General features: G+C 42.4%; 1 protein-coding gene across 1 annotated transcript; it reads right to left on the bottom strand.

Annotated features, from left to right (window-relative positions):
* Positions 1 to 177: 177 nt before the first annotated feature.
* nacc2 (NACC family member 2) lies at positions 178 to 23,784 on the bottom strand (the record flags this gene model as incomplete). The annotated part of the gene is made up of 7 exons (XM_079235377.1): positions 23,697 to 23,784; positions 5,254 to 5,435; positions 4,403 to 5,152; positions 2,733 to 2,909; positions 1,188 to 1,293; positions 810 to 907; positions 178 to 710 (listed from the first exon to the last, which is right to left on the bottom strand). The coding sequence occupies exons 2-7, from the start codon at positions 5,363 to 5,365 to the stop codon at positions 178 to 180; spliced, it is 1,776 nt and encodes a 591-aa protein (XP_079091503.1). The 5' UTR covers positions 5,366 to 5,435; positions 23,697 to 23,784.
* Between the last annotated feature and the right edge of the window lie 1,958 nt (positions 23,785 to 25,742).

Here is a 25,742-nt window from a genome sequence, read left to right as displayed (position 1 = left end):
CAAATTCCTGTATAGTAAGATCTACGAGCGCAGCTTTTTGTGCTGAATAATTCCCGTTGAGGAAGCACAGAGGAGAAGAAAGAGTGAGTGGACGAGATGTTAGAGTAAGGAGAGCAAGCCAAAGAAAATGCGATGTTAAACAGATTTCACAACGTGAGAGGCAGCCCAAAGGGACATTCACTGTCCGTTCACCCTCAGACCTTGTCCAAAACTTTCCATTTCCTGGTCGGGCGGCGTGTCGCCACAATTGCCTGCCTCAGCTCCTGGGATCGAAGTTGGCGCCCCCAGTGATCCGTCTGCAGCGTCTAACCCAGCATCCTCCTCATCTTCCTCCTGATCCTCCTGGACGACTCCCTCGCCTTCACCTTCAGCCTCGGCTCCGGCTGCCCCGGACCCGTGGCTGCTGTCTGCCAGCGGTGGGTGAGTCCTGAGAGGGTCCTTGCGATCCGGATACAACCTTTGGTCTAGGGCCTTGAAGTCAGGCTCGAAGGGGAGGGCCACCCCTGGTTGATTGACACCCAGTGCCAGGCCCAGACCCACAGCGGCACCCATGCCCATTCCTGCGCGGTACACCTCCATGCCATCAGGCAGCATCGACTTGATCTTAGGCAACCATCGCTTGCGGACACGCCTTGCATTTGTGCACATGTCAGCAGCAATCACATTCATTTCACTCTCCTTGAAGTTGGGGTTGAAATTTTGACAGTAGACTGTAAAAGAGAGAAAAAAAACAACAAACTCCATGTTGACACATTGTGCTCTTTTGCAATTCTATCACATGTATTTGACGATTCAGACAATAAACCTACGTTTGACAGCGTTGAGGACCCTGCTGTCCAGGGGTTTCCTACTGGGGTCACTCGTTGAGGAGCGGATACCTGTCCCACAGCTATTGGCTAAAGTGTTTCTGCAGGGACACAGAGTCAACACCAGGGGGCAGAGTCAGCAGCAGGCACATGGAGTAGACAAACATGGGAACACACACACACACACACACACACACACACACACACACACACACACACACAACTAACCGCATTGCACAACATGGCCACAGATGGAGTGTGAAAGTTGGTTTGAGACAACAGCGGCAGTGTTGGAGTCATACAAAGAACTCAGATCTTACAGTAAGCCCTTAAAGACTCGTACAAACTGTTCTGCTTAGTAGTGCATATCTTTACACTCACCTATCGAAGAACGTGGCTAGCAGACGGCGAAGCAAGACTTTGTGTTTGATACCAGCACATAGATGACAATTCATCAGCTGTCCTCGAGTCATGAACACCTGTGTACCTAGTGGAGAGAGAAAGAGAGCATTTGCTGAGAAAACTACTCGTATTACACTCCATTTGTCTGTTCAGATTACAGGGCTTTGTCCTCTCTCTCTTTGGCCCAATTGACAGTTGATCTTTTATTCTTTTGCTGCATTTGAAATTAATGTTCAAGGAGATTTTTTAACGCAGTTAAACAAAGCTTCAGTTGTGAAAAGTAGAATCAGAAATCAGGAGAGGAATCTATGGTGAAGGCCATAAAAACAGCATACTATTAAATTACTTGGCTCGGCTTTCTTTGGAAAACCATCTCTTTCCCATTCATGTATTGTATTCTGTATCTTCCATGCAGACTATGGAACTGAATAATCTGTTATGTTCTGCTATGTTCCATTGTGTGTTTTAAATTACATCACAATCTGATTGAATCGGAGCATGCGGGAACTTTTTGACCTCTTGTACCAGAAAGTTTTTTGAGTGATTACTAACCACAACTTGCAGTATTCAGACTCTATTCCTTTGTCTGAAAATATTCTAAATGCTAAAATGCTATATTGCTAAATTGATTAAACCTCCTTTATATGAATTATATTATCTACATGTTGAACGCTACCTGGTCTCTTTGAAAGTTTCTGGTCTGACTGCCAAGAGCTATATCTGGCATTCAAACCAAAAAGTTCAGTTTTTGTTTCATCATACCAAAAATATATATTTTTCCACATGCTCTCAGAGCCCTGTAAGGGCCATTTGGCAAACTCCTGGCAGGCTGTCATATGCTTTTAACTCTAGAGTGACTTCTGTCTAGTCACCCCACCATAAAGGCCTGATTGATGAGCACTGCAGAGATAGTTGTCCTTCTTTCACGGTCCTCAATCTCTGCAGAGAAGCTCTGCAGCTTTGTTTTGCCCCTTTCACATCACCACAGTGATGTGGCTCAAAACTACCACGGCGGCCAATGAGAATTGAGGGTCAGACGCTACTTTTTTCATGATCAGAAGTCAATTGAATGTTATTTATGTCTTAACATTGTTTAACCAAAATGTCCTAATTATATGGTTTAGCGCTAATTTATAGTAGAGCTAGAGTCCAGTCACTGTAGACGGTGATGAATAGAGATCTGACAGTAGTCTCATTCATATGGGTCAAATACAGGTCTCTTGCATAAAAGGGGAAGTGTCCCTCAGTTAAAAATATATTGCGAAAAAGCAGCTTCGATTTGAAAGGTTTTCTATTTCACAAAAGGAATACCTCTAGTTCTCTCATGCCCTGTATTTCATGTATCAGTTTTATCCTACCAACAATTTTATTTGAAATGATCTAAAAGTAAAAAAAAAAAAAAAAAAAAAAAAAAGGGGTGGAGGTAGGAATACTTTCCAAACTCACTGCATGCAAGTTACTCTCTGCATGTCAATGCAGTCGATGCGTGTGAGTGGACGCATGCGTTTGTGTGTGCGTGCCTACCAGCTACCAATTCCAGCTTCTCCCCGGGGTCCCCTTCAGTGTAGAGCTTAGGGTGGCAGCGGTAGCCTATCTGGCTGATGAGGCTCGCAGGCAGCGCCACCAGGTCCCTGCGGATCAGCACACAGTTGCGGCTTTCCAAGGCCAAGGGCATCGCTGCCATCTCTGGCTTTTCCTGGACTGATGAAAGCAAGCGAGAATATGGATAAGAAATCGTTCGTTACACAGCAAAAAACAGAAGCAGATAAATATGGATGCGTCCATAGGAAAACTATAAACTACAAAAAAAAAAAAACAGTGTCCATACCCTTCTGTGCCCTCTATCTAAATAGAGGCTGCAAAATGTAATTAGTCAATCTGGTTGCTCTAATCTCAGACAAGCTTGTTGTGTTTCATAAATGTTTTAGAGCATTGCAGATGTATCCCAGATAAGTCATGATGCTGCATCCGCAACTTGAGTCTTGGACGGGGGGCAGATCCGAAGCTGGGTGTTAGGTTCCTACTCACAAAGTGATTCCCCCTAACCTCTGAGATGACTTGTGAGAGTATGCACATGCACATGCACACGCACACGCCTCCTGTGCACGCACAAACATACAGATAGACAACAGGAGAAATAAATCCCTTAATTGTCACACATGCACCTAGTGCATAGAGAAAAAGTTGGATTAATGCATTTGCAAGTGCATTCACACCTAAACCTACCACACACACACCCACACCCACACCCACACACACACACATCTCAAATATCCCACAATGTCACCCTGGAGTGCTCTGATTGCAGATAGAGTGGATTTCATAAATATCTGAAACTCTAGAATTTGATAAAGCTGCAGGATGCTAAGAATGATGGCGAGAGTGAGTGAGTGCGAGTGTGAGTGTACGCACATGCGTACGTTAGTTTATGTGTGATTGCAAACACAAGTAAATATACTGTAGCATCTACGCCTGTATGTATTCACCGGCGTGAAAACTATAACGAAATGTAGTACAGACCAGCTGTTGTAGCTGTGATAAAGAGTGTGTTGTTGGTCACGATGCACTTCAATCATAACTCCATAAAGCTATCTTTATGCTGAGAGAACCCACACACACACTGGAGGCACAACATCCTGCTTTTTCAAGATGCTCAGGATGATTTATGAAAGATGAAATAATGGAACTGGGATGAAATGAATATGCATTAGTTGTTTTTTTTCTGGACAATGACGAACTATGTTCCATATGTCGTACATTCGTGGGTTTATATTTCTGCAAGTCATGTTGAGTTTTACTTTCATGTCGGTTTGATATCAAATACATTTCCTCTATCTGAGCCAAGGGCAACTGAGAAAGTAATTCACTTACTCAGATCTTACATGAATAGATTTTGAAGATATTGGTGAGAGGATATTGATGCCGGCTTGAAATTGTCTTGTTTGCATCACCAACTTTAATTACCGGAGTTTAAAATTAAAAACAAAAAAATATTCGTACGTTTGCCATAATATACCAAAGTAACATTAGATTTTGACTTTAACTGAGAACATAATGTATTTTTAGAAGTTTTTAATGATGACAAATATTCAAGAGTGAAGCTTCAGTTATGAGTGCCCTCCACCAAATATACCAAAAGCACTGCAACACTTCACAAAGATTTCATAAAAGCATCAACTCAACATAATACTCACTCCCGTAGGGGTTAGCTGAACGGCCATAGAGATGACTGTAGGAATCCTCTGTGATCCCATCATAGGGCTCTTCCTCAAACTCTTCATCCTCATTCTGGTAGGATGTAGGACTGTCGGTGGTTGGCAGGCTGGACGCTCCAGGACTGGACCTTTCAACTCCTCCTGCTCCACCGGCCCCTTGAAGGTGGTAAGACGGCAATCCAGGGATGGCGGTCCCACCGGCCGTCGTGTAGAACAGTGAGCTGGCCCTCGCCAGCCGACTCCCCAACTCCGAAGACGAAATCTTGTTGTGCGTCAAAGCTGATGTCAGGGGCGTCGGGTCGCTCCCTTCTAGTTTAATCTTACGTTGCGACATGAGTAGGGATGGAGACCAGCCCGGGGTTCCCAAAAGGGCAGCCACCGCTAGCCCGTTTCCGTTATTACAAGGACTCTGGGGCTCGGATCCTGTTTCCTCTAAAGACCCTGCGGTTTGCGAGTCACAGTGAGGTGAGTTTGCCTTGAACATTAGGTCCATGCCTCGTTCAACTATATGCTGAATTTGGAGGTAGCCAGCTGTGTACATGACCACCAGCTGCTCACTAGCTGCCATTGTTAGCTTCCCTGTGTAGCAGAAAGTGAGGATCTGCTCAAAGCAAGCAGGTGTGACTGAGGAGGGCAACTCAAACTGGCTCTTGGTGGAGCTGCTGAAGAGGTCACGAAAGTAGAGGCTGCTGGCAGCCAAAACGGCCCGGTGGGCTTTGAAAGCCTGACCTGGTTGATAGAAATAACAGAGAACAGAAAGACAATTGAGATACAACATTCTAGTAGTTACTGTAGCTAAAATAAAATCTCCAGATGTTCTACTAACAAACCTTTGACCAGGATGGATACATCGCAGTAGTGTCCCAGCAGGCGCTGCTCATTAAGGGAGCCCAGCACCGTGGCTCCAAAGTTTGGGATCTCCACGTGGAGCAGCTGGGACATGTTGGCCACAGAGGAAGAGGAAGGTGGGGTTTCAGATATTTACTGCAGACTCCGCCACTGAGAGAGGCATCTGTAAAAAAAAAAAAAAAAAAAAGGTATGTAAAATGCGTTGGCAAAAAAAGAAATGCAGCGATAAGGAAGGAGTGAAAAGACAAAGCGTGAAAGATGAAAGACATGCCAGAGGGAGGCAGAGAGGCGAGAAGGGAAAATTGAGAGAATCTTGAAATGAAAGAAAGCGCAAGAATGGAAATAGAGTTGAGATGAAGTGAGAAAATGAATACAGTTGAAGGAGAAGTGAGAGGTGTGTGAAAGAGAGATGGATATGCGGCGATAGTGGGTGAGACGGTAGAGGCAGGAGAGAGAGGAGGAGTCAAGTCAGTCCACAAAGAAAAGAAAAAAGACAATGCCGTGCCTACTGTACATGAGGACATTGCAAAATACCTTGAGGCTATGTTATGTCTTGCACTTTGCACTTTGCTGACCTGTACATCAGCCGTCACAACAACTTTTCTGAGGGAGGAAACCACACTGAATACAACCAGTTTTCCCATGTCAGAGTTTAGAGATACTTCTTGATTTTGCTTACTCTTTATACCGTTGTCAGCATTTATCCTCCTTCTAAACTCTGGCTGGGAAACCCAACAACACAACTCACGCCACACACACAATGTCCCACTAACTTTGATTTCATCCTTCTCCGTAAAAAAATAATAATACTCCGGACATGTTTGCACCATCTTTCCTTCCCTGAACATTGTGTCATTGTTGTGTGTTTTTTTTCTACCCACCATCCCCTCCAACCAACCCCCCACACACACAAACATATACGCACTGGTTTCATTATTAAGCAATGCTGCAGAACAGTTTCCAGGAATACAAACTGAAAAAAATGTCACCGCCTCTCTCTCACACACACACACACACACACACACCCTCTCTCTCTCTCTCTCTCTCTCTCTCTCTCTCCTACCTCATGCACTCCATACAGACAGACATGCACTCTGGCTTACTTACATAAAAGTGTTCACGCCTAAACACACACAACACACAACACACACAACACACACACACACACACACACACTACAGGCTGCATAGGGAAATTACTGTGTACTCTGGCACGCAAGCACTCACCTGGGGAAACCAGCACACGACACTCTCTCACACATGCACAAATGCAGAGAAAAGCGCTCACTGTTATCCCAGACAGTTCTGACCTGTGTAAGCCAGTCTTCTGGTTAAAACACACCATGGAGCCTTGGCACTCGCTAAAAACACCAGCAGCAGTCGGGACCAGGACAGAAGAGGAGTAGTTAGAGATGGAAGGCGAGCACTCTGATGTACTCCGTCTGGTCGACTCTCTCTTTCACTTAAAGTGTCATTCCCACTGTCTTGAAGATGATTCTCTCCCTGCTGTCTGACTGACTTTTCCCGTGTCTGTCTTCCCCGGCCTATCCTCTATCTCTATATCCTCCAAAGCCCCATTCTCTTTGCACACTGTCTGTCCTAGCGCTGTCTCAAAGCCTCCCTCTGCTTCCCTGTCATTATCTCTCTCTGTTTCTCTCCCCTCTATTCTCCAAGGGTTGAATTCAACAAGTGCCGCTGTGTAGAGAGAGAGAGAAAGAGAGAGAGAGAGAGAGAGAGAGAGAGAGAGAGAGAGAGAGAGAGAGCAAAAGAGAGAGAGAATGGGGAGAGAGAAGGAGAGCAGAGCAGAGCGAATCAATGATGAAAGGAGTGGGAGGCTCACTGTGTGAGTGTGTGTGCATGTGTCTGCGCGCGTGTGTCTGATCAATGCAGTATCTATACGTCGCAGGGAGTGGGAGGGAGAGAAAAACACAGGCTACAGTTACAGACAGAGGCTGGGCAGAGCTAGAGAGAAGCAGCGGAGGGAGGGAGGGGAGTTGAGACAGAGAGAAAGTCATTTGAGGACAGTACGAGTAGAGAAAGACAATTAGGTTGAAGCAACTTCTGCCACTTGCCCCTGGACACAGATGCCTATATGGTCCAACAGAAAGGGGGTGGATGACTAAGACAAAAGCTTACAGAGGTCATAGCCACCATTAATTAATTAAAATGTAGAATAGTGAAACTTCTGAAATCCCTGTTTGACGCAAGTCTGGAGAACAATGCGTCACGGCGTCTCGTTAAAACAAAGCTTTACTAAACTGGAAGCTGAAATACACACAATCCTCTCATCCTTGCAATTGTAGAATTGAAAAGGTTCATCAAACACACAAGCTGTCATTTCAAGGTATTTCCCATTGTCTTACAATCTTTGGAGGACAATAGTTAAAAAAAAAAAAAGAGGCTTTACTTTTGAGCAAAGTGTTGTGTATTTTCTCTGAATCATGCGAGGACGTCTCTGCCAAACACCTACACACAACGGAGAGAAGTTCTGGCTTCACGCAAGACTATTTTGTATTTCTTCTACATGAATTGGTAATTTAAAATGATTAATTCACGCCTCCACTTTGCTGGCTCAGCATATTAAGGTGACATTTCTGTGCTTTGTGTTGACCAGCGCATGCAAGGCATCCCTAAACGTTGCTTGATGTGGATGAGGGAGGACAAGAGCCAGATGTCGCAGCCTGTGACAGGGAAGGAAAGATAAAAAGACAACAGCTAACAGAAAGGATACGTTCCAGAAAGATGTGTGTGGGAGGAGAAGAATGCAAATTGCTGTGACAGATGAGTAAGTGCATTTGTACAATACTGTATGTGCACACACACACACACACACACACACACCACACACACATGTTAATGTTGTGTAATTCTTGAATGCGAGAACAAAAAGCAACCCGCTCCGACCTCTGCACTGCATTTCGTTTCGAAGAGACATGCAGACAGTCAACGTTTCAAAATCTCATTTCATCTTTTCACCTCACAACACACAATCTGTTGAAGAAATAAATAAAAAGCTGATGCAGAGCATTTTTATAACCGAGCGTGTCCCCAGAAAGACACATTGGGCTTCATTTTTTATTTGCCAAAGAAACCTCAAGTGGAGAAAGTTGTTGCTAAACTGAGCAAACTTTTACTCCTCAGTCACAGCGGAAATATGAAAGGGAGGATATCACAAAGCGTTGAATACAGTGAGTCAGACTTTGGTTTAGAGAGAGCTTTGCCCCAGCAGTGTGATATCGGCATGGCACATATAGCCACACATGAGCGAGCGCACACAAAAAGCACAGTCAAAACGCAGGAGACACAATTCTGCAAACACACTAATGGAAACAGACGCGTACACATTCCCTCCCCTGTTCTCCTAAACACACAGCAACACAGTCAGGTAATCTCCCCGTGCACACTCAGCAATGCACATTCTGTTTGTTTGTCTGTCTGTCCCTCTGTGAACCTGCCAGACAGCTTGTCCATCGGCCCATCAATCAGTTATTGGGACTATTGTGTCCTTACATCGCCTCTCGCTTCTCCCCGCTCCCTTTTCCTCTATCCTTCCCGCATACCACATACCCACCGTCTCTCTGCCAATTAATGCACACAGAGCTGCATTGCAGTGAGGGTGGCGCGTGCCACGGCAGCAAGCACAGTACAGAGTCTACAGACATGCATGTACGTGCCAGCCGGGCAGAAAGAGAGGGAGGGGGAGAGGAGGAGGAGGAGGAGGAGGAGAGGGGATGAGGGGGGAGCAGTGAGGGAAACGAGGAAGAGGGAGGGGGCGAGAAAGAGCAAAGGAGAGTGAACGGAGAATATGTTGAGTCAGGCAGACAGGGCGACGGTGTGGCACACTGCACACACACATATATATATATATATATATATATATATATATATATATATATATATATATATACACACAGACACACAGCCGCATGCTCATGTGAATGTATCAAACATGCATGTACATGTACATTATGAGGACCGCCACACACATTCAGAAGCCCATAAAAGCGCACACACACACACACACAGAAATTGCAGCCTCCTCCTGCATGCATTAAATATAGACTTTGCACATCCGTGATGAAAAAATCTAAAAGGCATGAACTCCGTCGACTTGTGATTACATGTGTGCGTGTCTCTCTGCTGCTCGTGTCCTCGTTTCCTCTGTGTTTGCATTTTCACGTCAAAGTTTCTCGCGTACCTGGGCGTGTTTTTATAATCAACGTTATATATGCGGCTGTGACTTTTGGCACTACAAACACTCTGTCAGTGTGTGTGTGTGTGTGTGTGTGTGTGTGTGTGTGTGTGTGTGTGTGTGTGTGTGTGTGTGTGTGTGCGTGCCAGCGTCGTTTGTGATTCGAGATATGAGATCTGAATGTTGCTCTGATTGCTGTTGGTTGCTTTGTTGGAATGTGTTACATCCATTTTAATCAAGGATTCATACCTACGCACAGTGTTATTAACTGTAGCAGCAGGTCCAGGCATATTTGAATAATATGAAGAAATGAAATGATTCGCCAGATGGCACACACACACATACATGCGCACAGATTTAATTACTAGTTGTACTATAGCTACACCAAATAACGAAAGGGTATTATTCAAACATAAGACTATAAAAGTCATAGACAATTATGATTAATGTATTTGCCATTTATCATTTTATAGAACAGTTTGAGTAAGTTGAATCTTGAAAGTTAAGTTGGTGTCATGGTAACTTTTATTCAAGATGCAGATAATAAAAACCTAACTAAGCTGAACATGCATCCAGAGGACAAATACAGAGAAGCAATTACGCTAATTGATATTTCATAACCATACGGCAATACACAAATAAAAAGGGAATTAGAAGACATTTTTGAAGTGAGCTGAATAGGAACAGCTCCTTCCTCTCTTGCGTATGTTGCCTCTATACAATCTCAATATGAACAGTCCCCTCGTTATAAATATTCAGATCCTGCAGTTGTTCTCATGTCTAAAGTGTACCAGACAACAGATTCTATCCACGTTGAGACGGCAACGCTCCCTGGCAACAGTTCTACCAATCGGGACCGAGCGGGTGTCTGCCTGAGTCTGTCTGAGCATCATTATGGGATGTCGAGCGAGAGCGAGAGAGAAAGAAAGAGAGAGAGAGAGAGAGAGAAAGAGAGAGTGAGGATGCTTATCACTGCTTTTAATGCAACATCATTCTCTGTGTATAGACCCTGCTGGGTGACGTTGTCTGCACATAGTCAGGATCAAAATCATCTTTTCTTTAAAAAAAGAAAGAAAAAAAAACTCCCTATGATTCATGCAGTTATGTAACAAACAGACAACTATGAAATGATTTGTTGTGGGCTGAATATTGTCTGGTATCTTTCCACTTGTATTCACTTAATATGCACCAATAATGGAACTTGTGGCCTAAAAAAAAGGCAGAATTTCAGGTAAAACTAATGTAAAAATGATGACGTGAATATAAAGTGGAGAATGAAATACTACGGCGGGATGATTTGATCTCAAACCTGTATAATAATATTGTGTCAGAATTTGTTTCAATACATAAGTACCTGAGAATGTATTTATTGTAAAGCAATAGTTTCACAATAAACAAATGACTATGTGTAATGTGAAAGGGGCCGCTCAAAGTGACCAACCCAAAAAGAAACATCACACAACTCTGCAGTTGTTGCCCCCATTTTTACGAAGCGTTTTAGTATCATTAAGTGCATTGTTCCTTTTGTCCAGCCCGCAAAACAAAACCTCTGTAACCAGACTGACAAATGTTCTAAGCTGGAGAACAAAGCAGAACATTTAGCAGCTAAAGAGAGTTGTTAGAAACCAAAGACCGAGCTAAAGGAGATTGAAATGTTCTCCATGTGTAGCAACACAACTCCAAATGATTCCTAATCTGAATCTGCTGTATGTGTAAATAGCAAACCGCATGCTAACATGTTAGCATATAAAATGGCAGGGTGTGTTCACAGATTGTTTGCTTGCTAGCAGCGGACTAAATCAATTCTACAAGGTAATTTAAAGTTATTATGTAGGGATATTAATACTTATTGCTACTGTAATTAATGGTCACTGTTTATTTCTCCTAAAATCAACCAGTCAAAGGCCCACGTGTCATTTGTATAAAATGACTAATAACAATCATCCATTTTCTAGTGCAGGGACAAGGGGAAAGCGCGCACGTGAACACTTACGGCAATAGATATGTAAAAATGCAGCAGCTTTATGGAGGAAGACGGGATTGCAGCAAATTAACAAACTCTTCTTGCACCTTAAACTCTGACATATCTCATAACAGTGGCTGGAGACTTCCCCAAAACACAAAGTTATGACAGGAAGCTCCTGGAATGGTGGGCTAACTGTCTGTGTAGATTGTAGTCGTGGTGATGTGCGTGAGGGAAGAAGAGATAGTGGGAAAGACAGAGGAAGAGCACTCCGGTGTGTGTGCGCTTGTGCGTGTGAGTGTGTGTCGATTATCCCCCAGAGGCAAAGGCATTGCTAATGAACTCAAAGTGGCTGTGGGAGGTAAACAAACAAACAAACAAACAGTAGAAGCGGCTACTATGTCACACCAAACTCCAGCGACTAGGTCATTGGGATTGCTGCACACTCTCACTCACACACACACACACACACACACACACACACACACACACACATCAACCCACATACCCTTGAATATACATGATGGCTTTTGGGCAAACAGTTGAGAGCTGAAGAGATAGAGATAGAGGAGGGAGAAAAATTGAAAGGTACATTAGGGGAGAATAAATTGAGAGAGGCAATAAGGAGTGGTGGAATAGAGGAGATAGACGAACAAAAGGAGTGAGGACAGAGAGAGGGAGTGTGTGTGAAAGATGCAAATAGAAAAGAACAAGATAGAAGTTGACAAAGCACAGTCACGGGAAGAAGAGAGCTAGAGAGCAATAGGGAAATCAGTCAGAGTGATAGAGAAAGGTAATGCTTAAAAAGAGTTCTGGATGAGGAATAAACTGCTGGAGCCAAGATGACAAAAAAAAACCATCAGAATGTCCAATAATTTGGTATAAGGTGTAATTCTAAACAGTTTGGAAGGCAACAGACGAGGGCAAGTGATATCAACAAACTGACACTTTGTTCTAATCAAAAGACATTCCACCTCCACATTACTGACGCCAAAACGTCAGTTCCAGAGAGTCTCTCCAGACTGCTTTTTTTCTGGGAAACAAAATCCTGCTTTATGACAGCGGAAAAAGAAAGATAATGCCGGATAAGCTGAGAACAACGGTGGAAAGTGTTAAAAGGACAGAAGACAGTTGGATTTTTTTTTCAGTGATACTCGTATTGCAGAACCACAGAGAGGGCCGGCAGGTCGTTCCAGTTTATAGCAACACTTAAGTGTGACGTTAGAGCAGCAGGGAAACTCAGGCTCAGGACTCACGCAAGACTGAGATATTTTGAACAAACACTGACACAAGACCGAAAATTCCCCCAACTTTCAACTTTAAAAAAAGGAAGCTCTGTAAACAGCACAGGAAGAAAAAGGAGGGAAGAGAGAGTACACCAAGACGAGACATGATTCAGGAGGAGTCGAACAAATGCGTGGACGTTAAGCAGCAGCATTTGTGCGTGCACACAATGATACAGTATACTGCACCATGACTGCCATGTGATTTTCTTTTTTTGGAGCCAGTGTCATACTGATAAATCCTTTACATTGGCATCGGCTTCGAGCTGCCATGTGACTGGTGGGTGTCCAAAGCGTAACACACAACTGTACATTTTCCACGAGCCTAAGGGTGCAGATTTCATGCTGGTGTGCACTTATCTTCTGCCAGCAAAGTATCAGTTTTGATGCGCTCAGCCAGATTTGCCCATTTGGTGGTGACATTACTTAAAAATAAACCGATATTGGTCTCAATTTTGATATGCATGGCATATTGAATTACAGTTTCATTGCAAAGTTGGGGGCCGTATGAACATAATTGCTCTGTAAAAAAAAAAAGGGAAGGTGGTGCAGTTTTTTATCTCATCTTACCTTCATAAAGGTAGGGTTTATTGCAAGGCTTGGAGCTAGGTGTATCTACTAGTGGGAACAGTGTGAATGCATATAACAACTGTAAAACTGTTTCACGGTGCATGTGAACAGATAACAGCATTTGCCGTTGGCATCACAGTCAGGGTGTTGAACTCCTGCTTTGACAAGGACACCGGTTTACTCTCCTGAGAAGCTTTTGTTGCGTCTCGAATGCACTCCCTCATCTCTGTGATTGTGCCATGGCAGGGAGTAGACAGGTGTAAGACGGAGCTGATTGGCTGGAGTCGACGCCTGCTTTGTTAGAGCTCCTTGATAATTTATTCTTGCAAGTACAATTACAAAGCAGGGGTGTCACTGCTGTGCTCGCGCTCCTGGCCACAAGACATCTGATACTCAAGGATGCTAAAACACGGCAGATTTGTGCAGTTGCTTGCACTTTGTTTGGAAAGAACAGGGCCCTAAAACCCCATTGATATCCTCCTTAACGTGACCTTCATCTGGGGACAAGGGCTGTGAGTGGTCTGCTGACTGTCACTGGCTGTCACACAAGGACTACAATTAGGTTAGATTTCACAGGAGGCCTGTCTGTTTGCGAGTGCATGTGCATCAATGGCGACACTCTGTATGCATTTTTTTCCCAATGTGATTTGATTTTCATGGTGAACGAGACAGTGAAAAATGGGAAATAGGGTGAATCAGTATGAAATGGAAGCACGTCAGTGGTGATCCTGCACACGCACATACCAGACAGAAAAGAGATACTACGTGAATAGAGTGGGTGAGACAATATTTCATTGTACAAACTGTCTGTATTTTTAACAAAGATCTGTTGAATAGATTCACTACCAATTCAACCAACAATCAAAATGTTGATTGATCTGATTGATGATGATTTTGTCTTACTTAAATATTTTAGTTTATGTTCAGTGGTATTTACCATAACACATTGTATGTATCCTTAAAGTCTAATAAACCCAGTGAGTGTATTTCCTTATAACAATTAGTATATTCCAAATCTTGAATTGCTTAAGTCGCCCGCACCTGTGCATGTGCGTGTGAAAAAACTAAAAACTAAACGGGGACCTACTGGTAAAAACATTGCTCTATGTTGCTACCACTTGTCTAAAACTTAGCTCGGTATGATTATTTTCCTATTATTAGGTTTTCAAATTTACCATAACGTTGTTTTTCCCCTCCTCTCTTTTACTTCACACTTGGTCTTGAAATGTGGTTGGAATTTATGTTTGTCTTTATGTCAGCATTGTGATTCTTGTCTACAAAGATTCTTAGTCATCCAGGTCAAATTCGATCTAGAAGCCAAAGCGTGCTGGATTTGCCGTTTTAGACTCATCCAAGGAACTTCAAAGGTTCTGGCGGGTGGGGAGTTCCCGGGGTTTGAATCTCAAAGAGCTTAAGTTTTGCTGGGGGAGTTTCAAGCTGATAACAGAAACAAATTAAAAATAGTTTGAAATGTGGTTTCAAAACAGTCAAGAGTATTTGGCTAAAATTATATATATATATATATATATATATATATATATATATATATATATATATATATATATATATATATATATATATATATATATATATATATATATATATATATATATAAATATATATATATATATTTTTTAAATCTGAGCAAAATAGTTATTGGGCAATTTCACAGCCTCGTCAATCCAAGCCCTCTTAACTACCAACATGCAAGTAATGTGAAAAGGACTGAACTGTAACATGTACATTTTGGGAGAGTGCCCTGGAAAGAATAACCAACTTCCTATCCAGCAAAATATTGGAAAATATAGCGAACATTTTTAGAAGGGCTTGTACCAAATTCCTAATCTTGTAGTTCCTGAGGCACAGCTCTATCCATGAGACTAAGGGGCTTTGAAAGTTCTTCCCTTTCTGATTTACGCTGAGAAAAATAAAAGACTCCTTTGCCGGTTTAGAGGTTTTTACCAGCAGCAAAGCCATTTCAATGATAAGGTCTTTATAGTTATTCACGTGTTGAAAGAATGTGACAAATTATGCCAGTGGATGTTCATCCAAGAATTAAAAATGGTGGATAGCAGCTGCAGCAAGAGCGTCAATCAAACAGGGTCAAGGCCAGGTGAGAGGAAAAGGATTGTGGCAACCTTTAGAAAACCCACCTATTTTTAGGCCGGTGCTCGAAAATTGCTTACCCTAACTAAAAAAAAAGGTATATCTCTGCAACCACTAGGGCTATTTTAATCGTTTTGGTGTTATAATAAAAGAGTATAATGACTGATTCTTGTAGCCCATGCTCTATTGTTTAATTTGATGTGCAACATCAATATATTTGCTTGTGATTTATACAGTTTTTATAGCAATATCTGCCATAGGCCCCATATCGTCTCCACAATTTTCAACGGGTTAAGTGTGAAAGCAGCGTTTAATTCCTCCTCAGCAAAGACGCCGCTTTTGTCCCCCTTGTGGTATGTCCCTCTGTATGAAAAACACATTTTTATATGTTAAAGTTTCCAGTTCATATACACAGTGAGTATAAGAGTGAGCGACAGGAAGAGAGTGACACAGAAGTAGAGAGAGGGGCGGGGTATATGGAGACGATGAACATGCCATTTTGATCTGTGCTGAATGTTCTGCAGTGACACATGCGTGACATCAGAGCAGCCCAACATGACCGCCAGAGGAGCCCAGTGCAGCGCAAAAATGAGGACACATCTTTCAGCATCAGTGCCCCACTGTCTACAGTCAGGCATACACAAACACACACCCACACAAAGACATATACAGAGAGAGCAGCGCCCACATCGACTGAACCATGTACATTTTTTTCAATTAGAGCAGGCAGAATGCTTTAATTCATCATCTTGCACGCAAAAAGAAAAAGAACAGAGTGGGGGAACGACACGCTATTTGATATGATTATCAGGGTAGGTGAAAAGAATGTCTCATGACATGGGATATTTCCCATAATAAAAATATAATGCTGTCTAGTGTTATAGTGTAATATAAAAGCCTTGTCTGTTCAAGTGCAGAGCAATACATTCACATTTATTTTGAGTGCATAACACCCCCACCCCCTTGCATGCCCACCTCACACACAAACACCCTTTACTGTGACCTAAGAGTCTCCCAGTCAGGACCAGACTAAGCTAGCATACATGTGATCAAATAACCTGCCACCTTGGTTAACCTCATGGGCAGCACTGAAAAGGGCCCTAGCTGACCTATGCAAACAGAGCTTGTTTATCTCCTTCTTCAAGTCACAATTAAGAAAACATTGACAAAATGAAAAGGGCATTTTTTTTAAGTTAAATGTACTAGATGTGGGTCAATGGAGGATGAGCGAATTGTTATTGCTACATCATGTGATAGTTCCACAGAAGGAACACACACACACACACACACACACACACACACACACACACACACACACAAGTATATGTGATGTGAAGGGTTTGCTGTTGCGTGATCCTGTACAAAAGTATCAGAGCTATAATAGTCTTCCTTAAAGGGACATAACATCATGAAATCAAGAAACAGGATAGTTATTTTTCTTACTTTAAAAAGGTCAGGTTACTTTGATTTGCTGATGGACTGACAATATGGCCTGCACTGTTTTTCATGGAGATACAAATGTATCAATGAAAATGGGTTATGTGCAATGGCGCAATGACATCCGACAATCGTTTTTGTATGGGTGAAATAAATGAACGTGTTAAATAGTGAGCTTTATGGGAGCTGGTAGGCAGATTTCTTGTCTTTAAAAAACATCTTTGCTATGCTAGCTGCTTTCCCTGTTTCAAAGCCCCAGCCGGCTGTAGCTACATAGCACATCATGCGATGATTACATTAATTGTCGCAAGTGACTTTTTTATCTTTTAGTATGTTACCAAACAATACATTTTGGGGCAAAATGTCAAGTCAGACTGGCTTTTCCCTTCTGCAGGGAACACAATTGAAAGCATCAGGTAAGTAATGCTGTGATTCTACAGTAATTGCAAACGCATGTTAGCTGTGGAAATGGGAGGGGGTGGGGTGTTATGGTGCGTGTGTGTGTGGGGGGGATGTGTAGTGAAAACTACCCGCCTCAGATTCCTGTCTTTTTCCATTGGCTCCTACCCACATTCTGCCAGGCTGGTAGGCCATGAAGAGCACATACAGGACAGGTCACCGCCACAGAGAAGGGGTCAGCCTATTTGCTTTCCTCGCGTACTACCTTATGCACTAATTAGCCAGCTTTGTCGACTGGCACAAGTCTAGAGAGACTTGAAGTTTGCAGCAATTTAATTATGTACAGCACACCAGCGAAAGAGCATGGAAAATTGAGGTGGGCTGCAAGGATAGATGCTCTCTCTCTCGCTCTACTTCAGCACAAGTGTGTGTATCTGAATGATTCTGTGGGTTTTATTTATGCGTTTGTGAATTTGTGTGTTTGTGCATGTCTGCATGCGTCATCCCCCGAATTATAGGTTTTGACTTTCACAGTAAGTCTAATGTCCCCTCGCTAAAACTCGGGGGATCTGAGAATATCTATCCTGCTACATTCCTCTGTTACAAAGAAGCCCTTGCAAAGATATAGGAGGTTAAAACAAATTTTTGATTCAAGCTAACACATTCTTCTCCAGAGGTATTTAAGTGAGTGTACGTGACCTTATGGTTGAGCCGTGACGTACCGTAAACTAAATACACAAAAGGAGTTCAACTGGAGTTCCCAGAATTGGAAATCATATGCCAGGTTATACTGGCTTTTCAGAACCACCTTGAATGCATAGTGTACTACCAAGTGAAATAAGCTCTCTGTACGGCTACATGAATGTACGGCTACATGAATGTTTTATGTGATGATGCCACAAATACCATAAAATCAAGCAAAATAGCTTTGACTATGAAGTATTAAATCTAATTTTCCATCCAATTCGGGAATGAAATCTCATGACCATCAGAAACACGTCCTCATCGTACTTCTCAGTTCATAATTCTTCGCTGCGGCTACGTGCTCCTATTCATGCTGAAAATACTTGGAACAATCAAATGTGCACATGCTCCCTTTCTTTTCTTTTTTTTCTACTCAAGCACAAATGTGTGCACGCACACACACACACACACACACACACACACACACACACACACACACACACACACACACACACACACTCAACACAGGCACGACATTCATGCCATGTGATCTCGCTAGGCATTATGCCAACGGCCAAACATGTCACTTACCAGAAATCTCTGAGACAGAGTGAGAGAGCGAGAGAGAAAGAGAGAGAGAGTCTGCACATTGGCAGTTTGTGAGAGCTCCTTCTTGTCAAGTGTAAGTACAGTATACATGGAACATGAGATTTAGCTGCTGCAGTTATAAGCAATGTAGTGTGTGTGTGGGGGGCGAGGGCAGTCGATTCTGAGAAAAGGAGAGACACGTGATCTCTGAGATCTAATGTGGAATTGTTCTGAGGAACATGCCATGTTTACTGTTCATTGTCTAAATTCTTGGGAGGCTTCCTGAAAAGGACGTAGCAAAGTAGCCCAAATGAGTTACAGTTCAAGGTTTCCAATGGCTTTTGCCGAGCCCCTCTTTCTCACACTAGCTCCCTCATTATTATTTCCCACGTATATCTGCATGTACATAAAAGGGACTGTACATGTGTATCTGTGCACAGTAAATAACAAAAGTAAAACATATATCCAAAAGCAATATGACCATCTCTGTGTAGACTATTTAACTATAAACCATTGGGGGAGATAGGAAAATTCCCTCGACACCATGGAGTAAAATCATTAAGTCAAGAACATTTATTGTTCGAAGAAGGAGCAGAGTTAGAATCACAACATGGTATACAGATTGTACTTCCTAGACTGCTCGTAGAAGGACTACCTTCTTAAATACATATGGTTATCAATACACAGAGGCCTGCATTGCGTCTTCATGGCTCTATCATGAGCCCTTCCCCGTCATCTGATAATTTGGCCTGCCATGGCCAAAGTCACAAGACAAGTATCCATACATTCCTGCCTACGGCATTAAGACTTTACAATGAGTCATCTCTTACCAGATCCTCTGTAGACTGATTAATCACTGTACACGTTTACGTTTATCTACACTTCACATACTTTGCATTTTTACACCTCACACACTTCATATACACATACATACTTTGCATTTTTGCACTTCTATTGTTTAAGTTTAATTTAATTCCTAAATGAATACTTTGTTTTGCTATATATATATATTCATCCCTTTTGTTTTTATATCAAATTTTTTGTCTGTAAATTGCTGCTACTCTGACACCAAATTTCCCCTTGGGGGTTAATAAAGTACATATTCATTCATTTAAACAGAGACATACAGCTACTTCCGTCTCATGACTTATCATTTATCGCCAAGTTCAATGAAAAGTCACTTGCCTTATTAATAATACTTATAACGAATGAACCTTCTATATGATTCTGAAGGTAACATAAAAACAGTACTAAATCAAGAGTAAATAAGTTTTTCTTCCAACAGAAATGAATTTTAAGGTGGTATAAATAAGGAAAAAAGCAACAGATTGCCTTGTGTTTTATCTTAGCCTCAAATCTGTGGGGAAGACTGGGAAAGTAAGAGGGACTGACCAAAGGTAGTAGTGAATTCCAAGAGTCTGCTACACTACTTATTTATTTGAATGAGCAGCGCATTTGAGGAACTGCCCAACCTTCTTTGGCAATCAGCTTTTAGACCATGAACATGTAGTTTGTCTGCAAACTAATAGTGTCATGCAGGACAAATGCAAATCTTCTGTTGTCAACTTTATCGATTAAGCCTTTTTTCTTTTTACTATTAATTAAAAGGTGGGAAACGTTGCCTAGTTACATCAGTGAGAAGACAGACCAGGGAACATGAGTCATTTGGACTTAATTGAATTCATCCAAGTTAATCTATTTTTGTCAGCGGTGCAGCCAGATTCACCTATAAAGCAGTCAATCTGATTTGATGAGAGTCCCAATTTAATTTTGGCTTAGATAAGAAAATATGTGGACAAGGCAAGGTCACCGATGCCTCCAACTTTGTTTACCGGTACTATACATCTGCATTTCAGGAGATGAGGATTTATACAACTTCAACAAAAGAGCTGTATTTAGTATTAATACCTGAATAAAGAACTAAGCCACTGTGTGTGTGTGTGTCCAAGTGTGTGTTGTTATCCGAGTTTCTTTTTGCTTTGTTGACATAGCCGGGCTGGCCGCGCATGCTTTTTATTGCATGTTCGTGCATATGAGCGTGCACCACTGGTTAGCTCTTGGACGCTGCTCTGCACTGCTTACATGCGTTGGTTAAAGCTGCTGTCTTCATGGAAGCGTAACCCCCACCCTCCTGTCCCACCTCAGGTAAACACTGTGAGCTCTACCAGCACTTTCGGCATAGTTTGCACTTTAAGAGCTGTTGGCGGCGTGAAATGAGCCGTCAACATGTTCTCAACATTACCTTCGAGAGGCAATGTTGAGAACATGCTCCCAATCCTGGATCTTGCACCTTTAAACCCACACAGTGTTGGTTGGATGCTCTTCTTCTGTTTCTATCTTTCAAACCTTTTTGGATGGCCAACATTAAGTCAGTCATTCTCAGATGTATGGATTTACCAGGCTTTTATACTGAACTACTCTAATAGTGACAAACCCCATCACCACATTAAAAAGCTAGAGAACCAAACTAGCGTATGTTTTTATTTGACATCCAATTCAATAGAAAGACACTTCATCACAGGTAACCTAATCTGTTGGAATATCAGTTCCAATAACAGCAACCAACATGCCTGAACACACCAGAAGCAGCAGCAGTACTGCTGTGCTACATAGTGGATACAAGAATGTATGAGAATATGATGTATGACTGGTAACCTGCATCACATACCATCAGCAATGACTCATAACTTTCTCAGGAAAGGAAAATCAAACACACATAAACACACTCCCCACACGAGTATACACGCAAATAGAGTGCAGATAAAAGTGCACCAGGCAGTCACAATCATAGAGAAAATAAAGCAGCACTGGGAACAAAAACTCTGGGTTTTGAATGTTCCAAGCGTGTTATTGTTGTCCTCAAATATCTGTGTTCTAAGAAATTAAGAATACCATAGCTTGTATAACCTGAATATGCTTTTCATGTGTTGAGGCAACCTCAACTCTGGTTCATTCAGGGGTGTAACAAGACATGAGGCAAGTCCCTCACGGTCTTTGTACGTTCTCCCTCTTCCCCCACCCTTCTCCGTCAGTATCCGCATCAGTTATATTTGAAACCGTGTTGTCGTTCTCTCTCCTTGACACTCCCCACTTGCACACAGCCCCTTGTGGAATGCTGTATAATGTGAGGCCTATGGAGGAAGGGCATCCCGGGACACAGCGAGAGAGCACACACACACACACATACATGCCCTAACACACTCACCGACCACACGCTAACACACTCACACACACACACACACACACACACACACACACACACAGACAAATACAGCTGTTGAGAGCCATCACAACCCTTTGGCAGACGTCCAAGTCAAAGCCGGGTGGCGTTGGAAGGCCTCCGTTTAGAGAGAAAGAGAAAAAAAGTCCCACATTTTCCATGTATGTTGTGTTAAACACTGAAGATAAAAAAAAAAAACTTGGCAGTAAAAACTCCCATTACATCAATCTGACTTCCCCGTATTGGGGGGCAGGGGATATCATAAACTACCTTGTAAAAGCTACCTCTGTGTTTCCTTAGGTCTGGCAGGGACACCTATAGATTCATACTGTTTTAGCTATTCAAAAATGAAGTAGAATACATCTTGTTATCCCCCATGATATTTCTACAGAGGAGAAGCAGAAACAGATGGGCACTAAAACGCTCAAACACTCTGAAGTGGGACTCAAAACTGTAAAATGGTGAGGAACGCTACACACTTCACACTACGCTACCTAAATGATTCATATGACTCCATAAGCCAAGCTGTCGTTTTAATGTCCAACCTGTGCGACACCTGTCCGGGACCAGGATGCCACATGTACTGTAAATGACACACTCAGTCTGTGTTTAAACCACACAACAGAGATTAAGATATTGACCATAAACTAACTTGCGAAAGGTTTTGGATATCTTTCTTTCTTTTTTTTTTTTTTTACCATAGTCATCTTGAGAATAAATGCACGGCTTGATGGCGGACCAGAGAAGAAGAATAAGAGTGCCAGTACAGAGAGAAAGAGTGTATGTGAGAGGGAAGGAAAGGGACAGGAAATGAAGAAAATTGCCACAAGTTACATGCCGGTTAGCCACACACACACACACACACACACACACACACACACACACACACACACACACACACACACACACACACACACACACACACACGTATATGCAGGAGAAAGGGGGGGAGGTATTGCATGTATACTCATGTGACTCCTGCAGGGTTCAGGTGAGGTAAACCGGGCCACAGCTGACACTATGCTGACACTACAGCAGGCAATGGTAAAGTGTATACACTACACTGGTTTTGTAATTATGAAAATGTACTTTTAATATTCCAATCACTCTGATGCAATATTGTGGATTAAATTTCACGATCCATTCTTGGTTCACAATCCTCACAGCCCCAGATATTTGATAGCCTGCATCATGTTTTTCTTTTTCTTTTTCTTTCATCTCTTCTACTTTTAAAGACTAAACCACAATTTAAAAAGAAACACATTGAACTAGCAGTGCTGACAATGTAATAACGCGTGAAAAATGCTTAAGTTTGAGAATTTGAGAAGCCAGCTGCATTGGATCATATGGGGCTACTCATTGCTGCACTTGTGCAATAATGACCCGGACAACAGCAATTGATTTTTGTAAAGTAGGCCCATTCCCTGACGCAACCATGCAACATATAGCACTACAATGGATCCCTATGGGCGGAGATATGTGAGCTTTTTTTTTTGTTATTTGGGCTTCATCGTGACGCGGGACCGATAATATCGTGCCACTTTCTCAACTCATACAGTTGCAACTAATGACAACACTATTTCCTGTGGTTGAGAGTTTAAAAGTACCGCCCAGCATTATAATTTAGACGACAACAATGTGTGGATGGGAAGAGAGCAACTCAAAGTAGTCATTTTAAATCGGATTAAATCATTCTAGTAGCGCGTGGTACACACATTACCCTCCGAGTAAAACCTTCGCATTTCGCGATATGACTTCACGAAAGTTTAAGAGTCGGACTTAGTTTAGCTGGTAGTTTTTATTTTAATCTAAATCACCTCCCATGCTGTAACGTCAGCGGATTGTCGCCTTGTGCAGCTGCCTATTGTACCTCTAAAGAAGGAGCAGCGAGGGAATAATGCATGGTAAAAAAAAAAAAAAACTATGCGTCACACAAACCAGGCATTGTAAACATCCAGCCAAGACAGAAGGGGATATATTTACCCGAGATATGTCGCTATTCCATACACCGCGGCTGTCAGCTGGCGCAGATGTGGCAGGCTTTCTCTTCGGATAACCTATAAAGTTTGCGGGGTGTGTGTGTAACAAAAAAAAACACACACACACAACAGCACAGCAGCAGGCCCCGGTTTCCCCTCGTCCGCTGGCTCACTCTATATCACTCCAGTCCTATCTTGGCTGCTCGCCCCCCCCCCCACCCCCCATCTCTCTATCCCACTCTCTCTTTCTCTCTGCCCGCTCCTCCGCTCCTATTCTTTTGCAGGAAGTGAACGCCGCTCACATGAACGGTGCATGCAGCCTGACATCATGCACCACCTGGTAAAGAGTTCTTTTTAAAGACGCAGACATTTTTTTTTCGTATCAATTTTTTGCACTAGGTACACTGCCCCCACTGTAGTCTGCACGCTAAATGGACTGTCAGCAGTGTTCGGTCACATCGTGCGCCTTTACGGACACGCGAACCCGGTGCACTCTGCGGGCTTAAAGGTGCAGACTTCTGTCTGTTGAAAAGCCCCCTCGCGCCGAGTTAGCACCCGCTGCTACCTACCAAACGCAGCGTTGAGTCACGAAAAGACTACATTTATTGGGGGTGGAGGGCACATTCGCGACCGCGGGAGCCTTCTTCGTGCTCCCGAAAGATAAAACGTACATGTGCGGATACCTCACGTGTCCCGGTGTGATGACAGCTCAGGCTGCACGATGCGCATGTGTGCCGTTCTGCTAAATTATAAGCGCCAACTGGCGGCGGTGTGACCTCAAGTCAACTTTTCTTTACTGCAGGCATGCGATATCTCAGCGCCCCAGCTCACCGAATAAATCACTGCCCGGGGTCTGCTGTACTTCTGGGTGGACGGATATTCTCCCCTCACATCTGTGTGACCACCATGGCTTCCGCATAGGATGCAACGTTATATATTTTGCATGTTTATATGGCTATATGATTTTATTTTTAATGTATTTTGTATACTTCAATCTCATGATTCCCCCTTTCTACATTTCCATGGCAGGGTAACACCCACATTACATTTGCACACGTCACACTCAGAGCCACACCTGTACATAGTGGTGGAGAATGTATATTAAAATACTGATCGAAAATATTTCATTACATATCAAGAAGGGACATTTGTGAAGAATTGTCTTGGGTTCACTTTTTCTTTTCTTGGTTTTAACTAACATGCAAACAAGAAAAGGAAGACAAAAATTGCAACCACTTGCCAAACTGAACATATTTAGACATGCCGTAGTTGCATGTTAAGACACATCACTATCCTAACTCCTTAATCATCGTGACATGACCATGTGACCATCTGAATGGGTCACATGATCATGTGACCATCTGAAGGGGTCATGACCTCCAGTTTACCAAACACTGTCGTAAGTGATTGAGGTTAAACAGCAATCTATCATACTTTATTATCTCATCATGTCATGAAATCTTTTCTGAAAAGAAGCATTCAGACACAGCCATCAGATAAATGTTCAGTACAAAATATAATTGACTACAATTATAAATTCTGATCAAATGGATTTACTTCCTGGTATACATAGCCTAACCAATTTCGTAAATGTATTTTGTTACTTCCCACTAGTGGTTATTCCTCTGTAAACTTATCTATATAGGCCATATCCCAATTTGCTGTGATTCATGATGGAACTGGATTATCTTTATTTCTTTTTTTTCTCTATTATATTATGTTACATTATATCTCATCTGTAACTTCTGTCATCTCACAGGGTCAACGTTTTGTTGAAATTTCAAATAAAGTACCATGTATGTATCTGTACCATGATGGTACATATATTCCTATATGGGTTAGCCGTGTGCTGATGGCATTAGATATCATTCACAGTGCACATATTGTACCTCTTGGTATTTAAACAGTGTATGGGTGCACTGTAATATTGCTAGATGGACTATCATGGGTCTGTGGTACTTAGTCGCGAGCTTATCATGATCTCATTATATGTAGGTCGGTGCCATAACTACAATTTCATTTATTTTTTACAAGGAAATTTAAAAAAAAT

Source organism: Taurulus bubalis, assembly GCF_910589615.1.
Source record: "Taurulus bubalis genome assembly, chromosome: 19".
NCBI lineage: Eukaryota > Metazoa > Chordata > Actinopteri > Perciformes > Cottidae > Taurulus > Taurulus bubalis.
This window is presented reverse-complemented; position numbering and strand designations above follow the sequence as displayed.